At 35.9% G+C, this 14,784-nt stretch overlaps 1 protein-coding gene across 1 annotated transcript in view; it reads left to right on the top strand.

Annotated features, from left to right (window-relative positions):
- Positions 1-3,225, top strand: part of plxdc2b (plexin domain containing 2b) — a 140,786-nt gene extending 137,561 nt beyond the window's left edge. The window contains exons 12-13 of the mRNA XM_062441833.1: positions 491-657; positions 3,106-3,225. Of these exons, the coding sequence (XP_062297817.1) occupies positions 491-657; positions 3,106-3,225 (287 nt within the window). The remainder of the gene's footprint in view (positions 1-490; positions 658-3,105) is intronic.
- Positions 3,226-14,784: the final 11,559 nt, after the last annotated feature.

Genomic DNA, 14,784 nt, shown 5'->3' with positions numbered 1-14,784 from the left:
TGACTACATGGCTGAATGGGATCAGGTTTTAAAATAAAATGTATTTTCTGTGTGAGGGGAAACATACCAGCACCAAGAGAGTCAACTTTATGGCATATTGCTTGGTCCAAATAATGTAAGGAAGGCAGATATTGATGAATGATGAGTGACCCCTGCTGGTCAACAACAGAACTGCAGCAAAAATTGGGGAAAAAGTCACATTTGTGGTTGTTTTTATTCAAAATATCTCAATATTTTAGGCATGTTAAGCAAAATTGTGATCAAATAATTAATCCTACCAGTGTTGCTTTACTTTATCTGTTTATTTATAAGGGGGGATACACATTAATTAACATTAAGAGGGTGTTAATGTGTCAAATTTGGATAAAAGTTTGATCTGTTCATCTGTTTCAGTGCTTTACTTTAAAACTCACATGTAATATATGCAGGTGTCTTTTTTAATTGTTTGTTTGTTTGTTTTGTTTTTTATTTGTTGTTGTTTGTTTATCAGTAATGCCAGCAGATAGCGCCGTCGACAGGACCCCCGGCACACACCCTCTGCACACCGGCCTCATCCTCGGCATCCTCCTGGTGATGCTCGTCATGGTCGCCGGCGTTTTGGTCACCGTCTACATCTACCACCACCCCACCTCTGCCGCCAGCCTCTTCCTCATCGAGGTGAGCAGGGGACAGAAAAAAAGCTCATTCTCCAAAAATGAAATAGTCAGTAAAGAGAGATCGTTCATGACCTCGGTATCAAAAGAGGTTTTAGTCAATAATCCACCTCAAGGTTCATTTTGTAGATGTTCTTAAAGCTTTTTTTGAGATTGAAAGTTCATTCCTGACTTTGCTAACAACAGTTTTCAAGTTAATAAACTAAATAAATAATACATATAAATAAATAAATAAATACAATAAAACTTCAAATCTTCACTTTTAAGCCATAGACATGGTTGAAAAGTCCAGAAAGTGCTACAAATCTATTACAGCTGAGCAACTAACAGACAGCATCAGAAACCTTCAAATCTGCTGAGATTGAGATTGTTTTGTTCTTATTTCTTTAAATAACTTAAACTAATATTTAAACTATTTATGGACAGATAGGCAGTTAACTTGTGCTTCAATAAAACAATGTTTCTCTCCTCACAGTATGTTTGATATAGAGAATAATTAATATTATGAAGTCATGTTTCCCCAAATTTGAGATGAGGGCTGCAACTAACAATTTAATTAATTATCACTTAATCTGATGAGTATTTTCTTGATGTCCAATGTCGGTAAATTGTGAAAAATGTCCAGCGTAAGCTAACTGAGCTCATGATTAATCTTGAACATGACTTATTCTGTCCAAAACCCAAAGAAAGTAGGTTTTTTTCATCAGAGAGAAGTTTGAAAAGCCCAAAATAGTGTTATTTGGATAGCTGGAACCTGTCAATTCTGTCATTTTTGCTTAAAAATAGCTCGGACTGATAATTTGATTAAATGACGAATCATTGCAGCTCCATTTGAGATATTTTGAAAGTTTAAAAAGATATTCACTGTTTTTGTTTGACCATCTAAATCAGTCATATTTATAAATGCTCTCAAAAGATAACACTAATCCCTGAAAAATGCAGACAGTCCCGTCTTTGCCAAAACATGGGTCATAAATCAGGAGTGTTCATAAAAGAAAAATGTAGTTTTAATAAGATACTTTAATCTAAATTTATTCCGACATTCAACAGATGTTTGAGGACGGTCTGCTTTATGTGAACAGTGTTTGTGATGCTGTGTAACAAACCAGGCCGGCTGTATAAAAACACACCGTCAGTCAGGATTGTTTTCTCTGGACGGAGCTCAGTGCATTTTATTCCTCAATTCCTGACTCATACATATGCATCATGATTTTCAAAGGTTTTCAACCTTGGTGCACTCACACAGTTTGCTAATAAATGATTGTGGATTCCCCCCAAGGACGAGAAGGTGCCGTGTGGAGAGTAATACACAGCGTATGTGGAGCTGAAACATCCTTTTTAAAAACAATCTGCATCCTCTCTGCTTTTCTCAATGTCACTATTACAAGGTTGTCCTTTTTAAACCTCATCAGGCACCATTTTAGCATAATGTTCAGATAAAACCGGATAATTAATCTCGTCCTGTTGTTGAGTTTTTATAGTTAAGATGTTCTTTAAGGATAAGGAAAATCAGAGAAGATCAAAACCGACAACGTGCTAATTAATTACTTTACATTACATTAACCAAACTGGAGTAAATTGTGTATTAGTTGGGGACTATTTTCAGCAGCGGATTAATACACATTTGGTCTTTTAATGAGTATTTACAGCCACAGGATGGTGTGTGTGTGTGTGTGTGAGAGATTAAATTAAAATAAACTACAGTCTGTGTGTTCATAATAATGGAAAATGTGTCCCAGTGCGGCTCATTGTTGTGTTTTTAATAGTTTTTTGGGTGATAATGGAATAAGATATATCCGGCGTCGGATACACACACAAACACACAAACACACACACGCCTGAAGGATCAGCTCATTGTTGGTTTTGTTCTTCTCCTGAGATTCATAATAATAATAACTTTATTTACAGAGCAGTTTTTAAGCAAATAGAACAAAGTTAAAGATAGACATAGGCAGCATTACAGAGAGATAAAACTCTCAATGAAAGCAGTTATGCAGCAGATTTGTTGACAATAAGTCAAATAGAGAAGATCAGCGTTAAAGTTTAATGACTTATGAAAACACGTCATCGAGGTGTGTGTGTGTGTGTGTATGTGTGTGTGAGAGACAAAGCTCAGGCCTCACATTTTACCTTGGCTATGTCCAAAATCACTTCCTATCTACTATAGTAGGGTCCAACTGATACTGGATTTTTGGGGCCAAACCAATACCGATATTAAAGAGTAAAAAACTTCAAATTTCAATATGTCAGCTGATAATTTTATACATAAAGAATACATATACATAAACAACGTATATGCTGATACTGATATATCTGTTGTAGGCCAATATCCAGTAGTGAATACGGGACCGATTTCCGACACAGCACACCTTGATGACACGCATTGCCACCTTTGACCCTTTGTAATCTAAACTCTGTCCTAAACCTCTGTCCTCTCCTCTCCTCTCTGCAGAGACGCCCGAGCAGGTGGCCCGCCATGAAGTTCCGCCGTGGTTCAGGTCATCCAGCCTACGCCGAGGTGGAGCCGGTGGGCCAGGAGAAGGAGGGCTTCATCGAGTCCGAGCAGTGCTGAGGGAGGAGTTGGCTATCCGCATCCCTCCTTCTCCTCTTCCTCCACCTCCACCTCCTCTTCTTCTTCTTCTTCTTCTTCATCCTCGTGTGCCAGCCCTCCTCTTCCCCTCCTCCACAGGGACTTCTCACCAGGAAAAAAAAACCCTCCTCCAGGATCTGCGGAGTGACTCTTTGAGACCGCGGGATTGGCCGTTTTTTGGAGCGCTCAATGCGACATAAGGACGTGAGATTCCCCCTAAAAAAAACTGATCCCAGGCAGTTCAGCTCCTGTTGGCAGGAAGCTGACCTACTGGAGGGAGGGGGGGCGGAGAGAGGGAGGGAACAGCATCATCGACTAGTGGAGGGGGGGTGGGAGGGGCGGTGAGGGTGAATTATTCAATATATATTTTCAGAAACAATACAGAGTATGTGAACAGAGATTTCCACTTTATTGTTGGTGGGGTTATACAGTATAGGCCTTTGTATTATCCATCAGGTATTTTTTCTTTTTTTTCTCTCAGTATGTTGTTTCCACACAGAAAGGGGAGGGAGGGGCGGGATTTCGGGATTTGGCACATTTATCCATTTAGACCGTCGGTATTGGCTTTTCAGTACCATCGCAGGCTTAATTGACTTTTCCACAGCCGGTCCTGCACCGAGAGACGGGACACGACGCGAGCTGAACTCACCGTGGAAAAGCTGAGCGGCTCCGAACATTCAAGCGTCCGTGTTAGATTTTTTTTTTTTTTTTTTTTTTTTAAAGTTTGTGATGTTTGGCTGGTTTCATTTTATGAAAATGAAGTGTAAAGATGTGTTTTTTTGTTGTTTTCTTTTAATTTTTTCTTGAATGGGTGATGGACACACTCTTATCCTTCTCATTCTTTTGATTGGTCATCATGTTTTTTGATTTATTTTGTCTTTTATTTTTGCTTTTTTTTTTTCATTATTGCTGTGCCATTTTGTCTCTGACTAGAGTTTGCACAATTTTTTTCCATGCACAATTTTTTTTTTTTTTTGATTTGACATGTGGTACTAATGCAAAATTATTACAAGACAGGCGCTTGTGAGTGTGTATGCTGAATATATTTTCTAAAGTGTAAGTGATTCTTGAATGTGTGTGTGTGTGTGTGTAAGAGTGTGTGTGTGTGTGTGTGTGTGAATGCAAAAAAGAGAGCAGTTTACAGTAGTGATTGGATATCCACCTGCTTTATGGGTGCATATGTTTGAGCTGGCTCTGCACAGTTGATTCTTACTGATTTAATCTGAGGTGTCTGGACACAGTTTGGTGTGAGCCAGAAAACACACTGGTCTGGTTTTGTTTCCTTTTTTTTTTTTCTTTCTTTTTTTTTTACAGTGTGGTTTCCTTTTTTCCAGTATGTTATGCCAGCGTAACCATTGGCTTGTCCGTGTCTATGTTTAACAGTTATGATTGGCTCATCTGTGTCGACACATTCATGTATATACCGAGGCCAAAACATTTGCAGATTCAGGTAACTCATGGCAAACATTTGTAGTATAGCAGTATAGTACAGATAAAAGAAAAAAACAAAAAAAACAACTTTTTTATTTTTTATGAGTGGCCTTTCTTTCTCTACTTTTTTACTTAAATGTGAATACTGTTCCAATCATTGCTGTCACCGATCAATACAAACACAAAACACACTCTCGGCTTCTGACTGAACAAATTAAAGCAAAACTCACTTCTGCTGACAAAAAGACAAAATCATGTTTTTACACCAATGATAGATAGATGGATAGATTCATTTCAAAACACACTTTAGGTTATCTTTCCTGGACTTCTACTGAAAAAAAAATTAAAATGTGCAATATGACACAGACGTTCAGTTTTATAACACTGAAAAAAAAGCATTAAAAAATAACAATCATCCTGATTTTCTTTTTTTTTCTTCTTCTTGGGATTCACACATATTGTCGCCATCACATCAAGACCAAAGACTAATCAGCATCTGAGTGAGCTTATACTTAAAAATATTTACCTCACAACCCCACAGCCTCCGCACCTCGCTACTCGGCAACCACGACACCATCCGCAACAAATTAGTTGAAGTTAACCGACCGTTAGCTTAGCCCGGCGAGCCTGTCAAACTTTGGATTTAGCATGTTAAAGCATAGCGATACTTGACATTTTTAAGAGTTAATTTGTGGTCTTGTCTAAACCAAAAATACAACAGTAAACCTTTAAGAAGAAGATGAAGAGTTAGCCAAGTTTTACCTCCAAGTAGCACATTGCTGACTAAAGCTAACTTCATTAGCTTCGCCCCGTGAGATGTAAGAAGAGACATCAAATCTGAATGGCTCATTGAATCAGAAGAGTACAAAGCAAGCAAGCCCACGCCAAAAAACTACTGGGTGGTCTTATGTCACAGTTTGTGTGTTAGCCGGCACATCAGAGACATGTCACACTTTGGATTTCACACAGCATTTTATAAGAGTTTATACGTGGTCTTTTCTGAACCGAAAAATACAACAGTAAACCTTTAAAAATGATGGAAGTATTAACCAAGTTTTACTTTCAAGGAGCTAACTTCAAGCTAACTTCAGTAGCTTGTGTGGTTAGAAGTTTCACCCTTTGCTTAGCCTAGTTTCACCCCATAAGACATACGAAGGCGCATCAAATCTGAATGGCTCATTGAATCAGTAGAGTACAGATCCTGCCAACTCACCCTAAACTGACTGGGTGGTCTTATTTCACAGTTTGTGTGTTAGTCGGCACATTAGAGACCCAAATGCATATGCACAAGTACTGAAAAAACTGTTTAAAACAAGCCCCATTCACTACTATACTAACACTGTGTGTGGGCAGTGGTGGAAGTACCAATACCACCAAGTAAAAATACATTTCAAGTAAAAGTACTGCATGAAAAATCCCAGGCACGTAGGTATTGGCTGCAAAATGTAGTATGCAGTATTACAGTAAAAGTAGTGGTTTGGTCCCTCTGACTGATATATTTTTATATATGACATCATTAGAGTATTAATAGTGAAGCATCAGTGTTAGAGCAGCATGTTACTGTTGTACTTGAGTAAAGTCAGTCCTAGAAACTTATCATCGACTACCATCAACTTCAGTAGTCCTCATTTTAAAAACCTTTCAATTTTAACATTAAAAGTGAAAGAAACATTAGAAAATAAGGAACAATATGACAATAAAACAGCCAAACTGGGTTATGTTAGAACAACATTATAGCACAGTGTTAGCCACAGTCTTTAAAGTAACGTTAATGCTTAGCTACTGTATAAAACTAGCAGTCGAGTGACATACTGAAGACCTTTTGAATGTTTCATGTGATTTGAAAGCATTTAACTCTAACCCTTTAATTGTTTTAACCCTTACTTCTGTAGCTATAAAATCTGCCAGGCTGCTTTTGTCAACTCGTCTGAAATCAAGGAGGCACGTCTTCAAAAATTAGAAGAATCTTAATCGTAAATCTGCCATAAAAGAAAGTTTGACAGGCATTGCAACGGTATCCAAAGGGGCGGTTTCTTAGACAACGGTCACATGTTTTAGGTGAATGTTAGATTGGATTAGCCGGATGGACGAACTCTGGCAATGGTGGTTAAATTTCAGGTCCTCTCTGGCTGATCCGATCGAACTAGCACCAACTCATCTTTTTATGTAAATGCAATGAAACCATCTCACCTACACTCCCAAAGATGCACATAATCACGTACAGATACCAAAATGAAGGACTGCGCCGGCTGTTTTAAATCCCTCAAACAGACACTTCTTTATAACCACGCTGAGGTCTGACAAGGTCTCATTGGTGTCAGAGAGAGAAAGAACGAACTCCCCTGGAGGTTTAAAACTTCACAGGCCGATGGGTTTTTGTTAGATTGCCATATTTGTTAGATTGATCCCTGTGGAGGAATTGCTTGGAACATCTTGCTTGTTGTACACTGCCACCTGAAACTGCAAGTGTTTGTATTATAACCACTGTCAAAAATGCAGTCAGACAAAAGAAAGAAATGGCTGACGGTCGGATAAGTTTGTGTTGAACGTGACACTTTGACACAAACAGGAAGTTGTTTTTTCTCGCAGTATAAAAAGTCTTCATTTGCTTCACTGGACTCGACTAATTGCTTTCACTCCCACTTTTTCTTAACACACGTTATATTTTAGATGATTAAAAATTAAAAAAGCAGCTTAGTGGTTGTTGTTAAAGATAGATTACCGCTGTGTGCTGTTTTTGTTTTGTTTTTTTTAACTTTCTGACTCATGAGTTGGGATTGAACGATGTTTTAAGTCACACACAGATTCAGCGACGATTGCAACAGCTCAATAAAGATTTATTTTTCTTCTGCTTCTTTTTTTTTTCTTCCTCCAGCTGTGACCTTGTTTTGATCCTATCACGACAACGACACCATAGCACACAATGAGACTCACACAAATCACACAGTATCATAGCTGTCTGTAATTTCTGTAACTACTGTTGCTTTGATTACATTTGAAATAATAAACGATGTTGGTAAAAACCACTGAAAATGTCTGTGGTCTTTTTTTTAATAGCTGCTTGTGTTTGTGTGTGTTTACCTAGACAATATTTCTTAATAATATAATCACTTCCATTGTTGTATTAATCAGAACTTGTACATGGGTCAGTGAGGGTTTTTTTGTGTCCATGTGGTTTAGTTTAAATTTAAAGGGGTTAAAATGTGAAAATAAACGTATGAATAACTTGCACACATTCTTTTTTTGTGAACCCAGCATCAAATTTCTGCTTTTAATCCATTTAGAGAGAATATATTAGAGGATTATGGCAAAAATGTCTAAGTGGTGTAACCATAAAAACTTTGTACCAAATAATTCAACTTGCTTAAAAACACTAAATTGTCAATAAAACACCATATCAACTAGTTTGGCATGATCTTACATTATAACTTTTATATTAAATAAAGGTAATGGAATACAATTGTTCTAAATATTACATTTACTCTGGTAACCATGGAGATCAGGAAACATTTACATGTTTTAAATGAAGTCATTATTAGTATAAGTCCACTTAAATACACTGTAGGTTATAAAATTTGTAATATTTATCATTCTTAAATGCACAAAAAAGAAACTATGCGCACCTAGAAAATACATTATTCCGGCTTAAATTAGACCATGATTACTTTAAAGGTATACTATGCAGGATTTGTTGGTTGGTGTGTGTGTAAATGCAGCATTCTTGTTATTATTGTACTGCTATGTTATAATGTACTATTGTCTATTGATTAGTTTAGTTTAGTTTATAGCTGTATGTATAAATAAAGTAAATAATCATATGTCCTTGTTTTTTCATCTCCCTTAGAAACAGTGACAAACCAGATAGATTAGAGAGCAGTTTCTGACCGTAAAGGTGCAGGCTGAAGCATTTGCCGACCCTTTTTACTTTTGTCCTTCGAGTCGATCCCAATGTATCACAGTCTGTACTCCTCCTCACCTGCTGTTCTGGTAGTTTTCCATTCATCCTATCACTGGTCCACTCCCACCTCGTCAGCTCCTCCTGCTCACCTGAACTCTCAGCTGCTCCTCATCTGCAATCAGGCCAGTATATAAGCTTCTCCTACCGCTCTTTCGCTGCTAGATTGTTCTTCACGCGTCACATGCAAGACTCTCCAGCCCTCATTCTTGGATTGATCTCCCATTGCCGACCATGCCAGCCTCTGATCGTCCTGCCTTGTCTCTGCCCCGGTAAACGCCTCAGCCTTCTGTCGCTGACCATGAGTTCTGCCTCAGTACTCTCTGATTTCTCTCTACTTGTCCCTGTGGCTGCTTGGCATTCTGCATTAGAGACTTACCTGGCCAACACATCAGTCTACCCGTCCTCCATTGGATGCATGTGTGAGCTTCCCATTCTGTCCCTAAAGACTGATATCAGTAACCCTTCATACCTGCCAATATTCTGCAATAAAGGTAATTATCAACTCTACCTGTGGTGTTTGCTCTTTCTATTTTTGCTATCCACTTTGCTGCTGTAACACTGTAAATGTCCCTATTGTGGAACTAATAGAGTTATCTTATCTTACCTTATCTTTCAAAGTTGGCCCCTCCTCTCTGGCTCAATGATGGCAGAGTGAGCGAAATAGAACAGCAGTGTTGGTGGTCAAGCCATGATTTTCTGATTGTTTCATGGTAGTAATGTTTTAAAGCACGAATAAACACACCCACACCACTGCTGTCTACTATGGCCTCTCTGCTGTGTGTGTGTGGCTCACCTCTGCTCTTGACCAAAACAAAATGATCTACCTCACAGCATATCATATTATATTATATTGTCTTCTGGGCCTGTGCAATACACCTGTGCAATTTACAATGCAACTTACAACAAGGCTCTAACTTTCCCTTTATACAGGGTTTTTATGCAGAGAAGTATGTTTTATGAATGTGTCTTTTTAAATTTTGTCTTTACTCTCTGAACAAACCGCACAAAAGTTCGTATGTGTGCAAGCACAAATGGCAAATAAAGTTCTTGAATCTTGAATCTTTATACATCGATGAGACAGAGCATAGTGGAGCAGAAGAGACAGACGAGTCCTGACCTCACACCCTGCACACTGTTATTGGCTGGTACTTACTCACCTTCTGCCCCAAAGTTTGACTCCCAGAAGCGAACACAACAAATTAACAACAAAATGTAAGGTAGAGAGCAGAGTCTCTGTAGATAAATGTGCCCCCACACACCTCTAGTAGGTCATAAGTGATGATAGAGATGGATTATTATATTATAAGAGTCTATGCATTGTGTTTTTTGAGGAAAATCTTGCACAATATACCTTTTTTCTTTTATAAGTGACATTCAAAGTCAGAGTCAAAGAGTTTTACTGACAGGACACTTTTTCTCAGAGCTCATTCTGCAAGTTCTTTGCTTGACTTTGCACTTTTCTTTACATCATCCATACCTCTCTCCTCCTGAAAGACAGCGTGGCAGTGGGAAAAAAAAATGCTGTCATGCTTCACAATAAGTCCTTGGATCAGGTAGATAATGGAACTGCTTGTCCGCAGATTGAGGCGATACAGTAGTGTGTGTAGAGAGAGAAAGCTGAGCAAACAAGACAGCAAAGAAGAGATGGAGCAGACCTCAGCAAGCCAGGAGCTAAAAAAAGAGAAAGGACATGAGGGGAAAAAAGCATTAACTAAAGCAGGAACAGCTTCTGTTGTTTGTTTATTAAGAGCACGAAGGACAAAAAGGAGATTAAACTTGTATAATGTTATAAAGTGTGACGCTCAGAGAGTCGGGGATGTAAATGAGGTGTGCAACATAAAACAACACATTTGCACATTTTGTCTATAAAGAGTAATAAGTTTGTGTTAATAGTTGCTATTACACATTTCCCCCCAAATCAAGTTAATGAATGTGTTGAAGGGAAGGTCACAAAACAAGTGCTGTGAATGAGGCCGCTGCTGTAAACACGCTGATGACTTACCGCCATCTAGTGGTGAAACTGAAGAATGACAATTAAAAAATAAATTAAATGGCTTCATGTTCAGGCTTCACACAATATTTTAATAATTCCTCTAATACTCTTTTAATTATAATTTAATATAATAATAATAATTTAAAAAAATAATACATTAAATAATAATATAATTTTAAAAATAATATTATAATAAATAAATTAATAATACTAATAATTTAAAAAATAATATAATAATAATAAATAAATTAATAATAATAATTTAAAAAATAGTACAATAATACTTATACTAATAATTTAAAAAAATATATAACAATAACTATCTTAAAAAATAAAACCCCTAAAATAAATGTATAAATAAATACATACAGGTGAAATTTGAAAAAAAAAAAAACTAATTCTTTAGTCTTCTGCTTTGAAATTAAATAATCTCACTTCTAACTTTTCTGTTTGCTTTTTATTAAATCCACATTTTTAGGCTTAATATCTCACATTGCACTATAACTTTTTATTCTCCTGTATTTATCTGTATTAGTCTATTTTATCTTAATTTTATATGTATTTAACACTTTTAATCTTATTTAAACACCTTTTTATTTTGCCGTGTGTTACTTTTATATTCTGTCTTGATGCATTTTAATGTTTTATGTAAAGCACTTTGAATTACCTTGTTGTTGAAATGTGCCGTACTAATAAATGTGCCTCATTTAAAGCACATAAATAAAGCACAAAGAGCATTTTCAGCCTTGAAAATATGTTTTCTTTGTTATTTATAACCTTGATTTATACGTAGGTTGTATCACTTCACCACTTTATATATGTTTTGTCTTAAGTGGTGCAATGATTTTGAGTTTTTTAGGTTTTAATCCTTGATGGTAAGAAACTACTGTTGTCATTCTGTATTTTTAATCATCAAATAAATTCAATAAATCAAATTAACTTTAACTTGACCTCCTCATACTGACATAAATGAATATGTGAAATGACTTTATGAGCTTTTTTCACCTTTTATTTGATGTTTTATTGACCAAGTGATCGTCAAATATCAGCAGCCCTAATCATTTTGTTAGATATTTTTTACCTCAGACACATTTTAAAAAGACACATCTACATTATTTTATCCAATTGTCACATATTAAAGAAACAGACCCCAAAAAACTTAAATTAAAAAAATACATTTGGACCTAAAATGAATATGTGAAATGACTTTATGAGCTTTTATCACCATTTTTAGATGTTTTATTGACCAAGTGATTGAGAATATAATCATTAGATGACAGTTAGCCCTAATAATTGTGTTAGATCTCTTCTAGTTGCTTCTCATTTAACCTCAGACACACTTTTTAAAAGATGCATCCACATTATTTTATCCAAATGTCACATATTAAAGAAACAGACCCCAAAAAACTTAAAATAAATACATTTATTTTGACCTAAAATCAATGTGAAATGACTTTTATCACCATTTTATTTGATGTTTTATTGACCAAGTTATTGAGAATATAATCATCAGATGACAGTAGACCTAATAATTGTGTTAGATACCTTCTAGTTGATGCTCATTTTACCTCAGACACATACTTTAAAAGATGCATCTACATTATTTAAGTAATAAAACTTCCATTTTTACCATTTGTCAAATATTCAATAAACAGACCACAAATACATTAGATCAAAAAAATACATTTATTTGGACCTAAAAAGCAAAAAAACCAACAACACAACAGTGCAGCACTTATTTTTTTAAATGAAGCCATTCCAATGATACAGACCTAACAAAGAGAACAGTTAAAAAAGCCCAGAAACCGCTTCATACACATGTTAATTTATTTAAGAGTAACTTGATTGACATGTTGGATGGCTGCAGACACTCAAAGAAACTATGTCGACACTACAGGAAAAAACGACTTTTAAAAAAAAAAAATAGGGCGACTAAATCTTATCTATTGTCGCTGGGAAATGTGGACGAGTGACTTTTAAACAAATACAGGATGACCCAAGGCTAGGTAGAGGCCAGTATATGTGACTACAGTGTTATAAATTCATTGTGGAGGGTGTATATTATTTTAAAATATCAGTATTAATAACACCTTGAGAGAGCAGTGTATAATAAAGCATGTCTATATCAATAATCATGTCTGTATTTGCCCTCATACTGGGAACAATAGTGCATATCTGAGTATACAGCATTACCTTTTTAACATTTCTTAGCAAGTATAAACACATTCATGCAACAGCTTTTTAAGTAACAGCATACTTACAATGAAAAATACCCTTTTTAAAAGTCCGTTTTTTTTTTTACTCAAATATTTTGCACATTTATTTAGAGTCCTGCAGGTTTTTTAAATCTATTTTGATGATTGTTTCCCCCTCTGGTGAAAAAAATAGGTCCAATATAATAAAAACCAGCAGCAGCCAAGAGTGAGCTGAGCTGAGCTAGAATATACTGTATATATAAAATATTTAAGGCAGTCATTTTTAAAAATCAGTCAATCACCAGATTTACACCAACGACGTCGACTTAAACTAAAACTAGCATAGCGCTCACTATAGAGCCTGACTGGTAACCACAGAGGTGGAGGGATACGTTACGAGGCAGCGGCTTCACTATAGAGACTGACAGAGGCGGAGGGATACGTTACGAGGCGGTGACGTCACTACAGTGAGCGTCTTGTTTACGCCCGCAGACGCTCACAGGTTGTTTTTAATTGAAACAAACGACATAACCTTTTTACAGGATGTTTTGTCCCTAAACTTGAACTCTACCACATGAATCGATCTGAAGGGAGAAACATTGATATCCTGAGATCTGATTATTAATCCTCCAGTTTGAGGATCCGTCCAAAGCAGCTGAGAGAAGAGACACAGAAGAGCCCTTAAAATGTGAAGAATCTGACCTTAATTCACAGAGTTCATGCTTTACTATCGTATCTACACAGATATATATTATCCTAATAAAACAACTTCCTCCATAAAACCAGGCCTGATGCACCTGATGCTGCTCTAAACTGTCATGTGAAGAGTTTAACCTCATTTGAAGTCAGCATATTCATCTGATGTAAAATAAATTAAAAAAATATTTTTCAATGAATAAATGTCAATTGTCAGTTTTTATTTATTTATTTAAATTTTATTTTATTTATTTTATTATACCTCATTTGATGAGTCAGCACATTCATATATGAGGAATTTGTATTTATTTATTTTTGCTTTATTATTATTTTTTAAATATTATTCAAGTGTTGTCAGTATTCATTTTTTAAATTAATTATTTAATTAATTTATTTTATTTTATTGTACCTCATTTGTCAGCACATTCATCTGAGGTATATAAAAAAATAAAATGTATTTATTTATTTTTGCTTTATTATTGTATTAAATATTATTCAAGTACTGTCAATTTGTATTCCTTTTTTTTTTTTTTAAAGTTAAATTGAATTTATTTTACCTAATTTGATTTGTCAGCTTTTTTGAAATTAATTTATTTCTGCTTTGTTATTGTATTGTCAATATAGATTTATTTTTAAATTATTTTTATTGAATTAATGTATTTATTATTCGTAATTTAATTTTAATTTGATTTATTGAATTTATTTTATTGTTTTATTTTTTTCGTCTCTCTTCTGTTAGGTATGTAGTTCAGCTTTTTAGGGGAAAACAAACAAAAACAAAAAACGGGCTCTGCTTCCTGCTCAGTGTCTCCATTTACACAGCAAAGAAACAAAAGAGCCTCTCAGTCTCTTAGTCTCCGTCTTACAGCTGCTAGTAGAAACTGCTGGAGGCCAAAAAACATGACACCACTTCCACTCAGGTTGCCTCTTTTTTTCTTTCTTCCTACAAACAATAACTCATTAAAAAAAAGGGAGAAATGTATCAGTGAGTCACATCTGTACAGAGTTCATATTCAGTTAAATGACTCTCTGGGAGCGTCAGTCGATAAGAGAAGCGAACTACGACAACAACAACCACAAAGCCGAGGTCGACCTCTCTGGATTCTGCTGCACTGAAATCTAAGACTCGCCTCATTCAGCGCCTCGCAGAGAGAGAGAGAGAGAGAGAGAGAGAGAGAGAGAGAGAGAGAGAGAGGAGAGAGAGAGAGAGAGAGAGAGAGAGAGAGAGAGAGAGAGAGAGAGAGAGAGAGAGAGAGAGAGAGGAGAGA

The sequence above is a fragment of the Scomber scombrus genome, chromosome 20, assembly GCF_963691925.1.
Source record: "Scomber scombrus chromosome 20, fScoSco1.1, whole genome shotgun sequence".
In the NCBI taxonomy this organism is placed as follows: domain Eukaryota; kingdom Metazoa; phylum Chordata; class Actinopteri; order Scombriformes; family Scombridae; genus Scomber; species Scomber scombrus.
The sequence above is the reverse complement of the archived record's forward strand: the minus strand, read 5'-3'. Positions and strand labels throughout refer to the sequence as shown.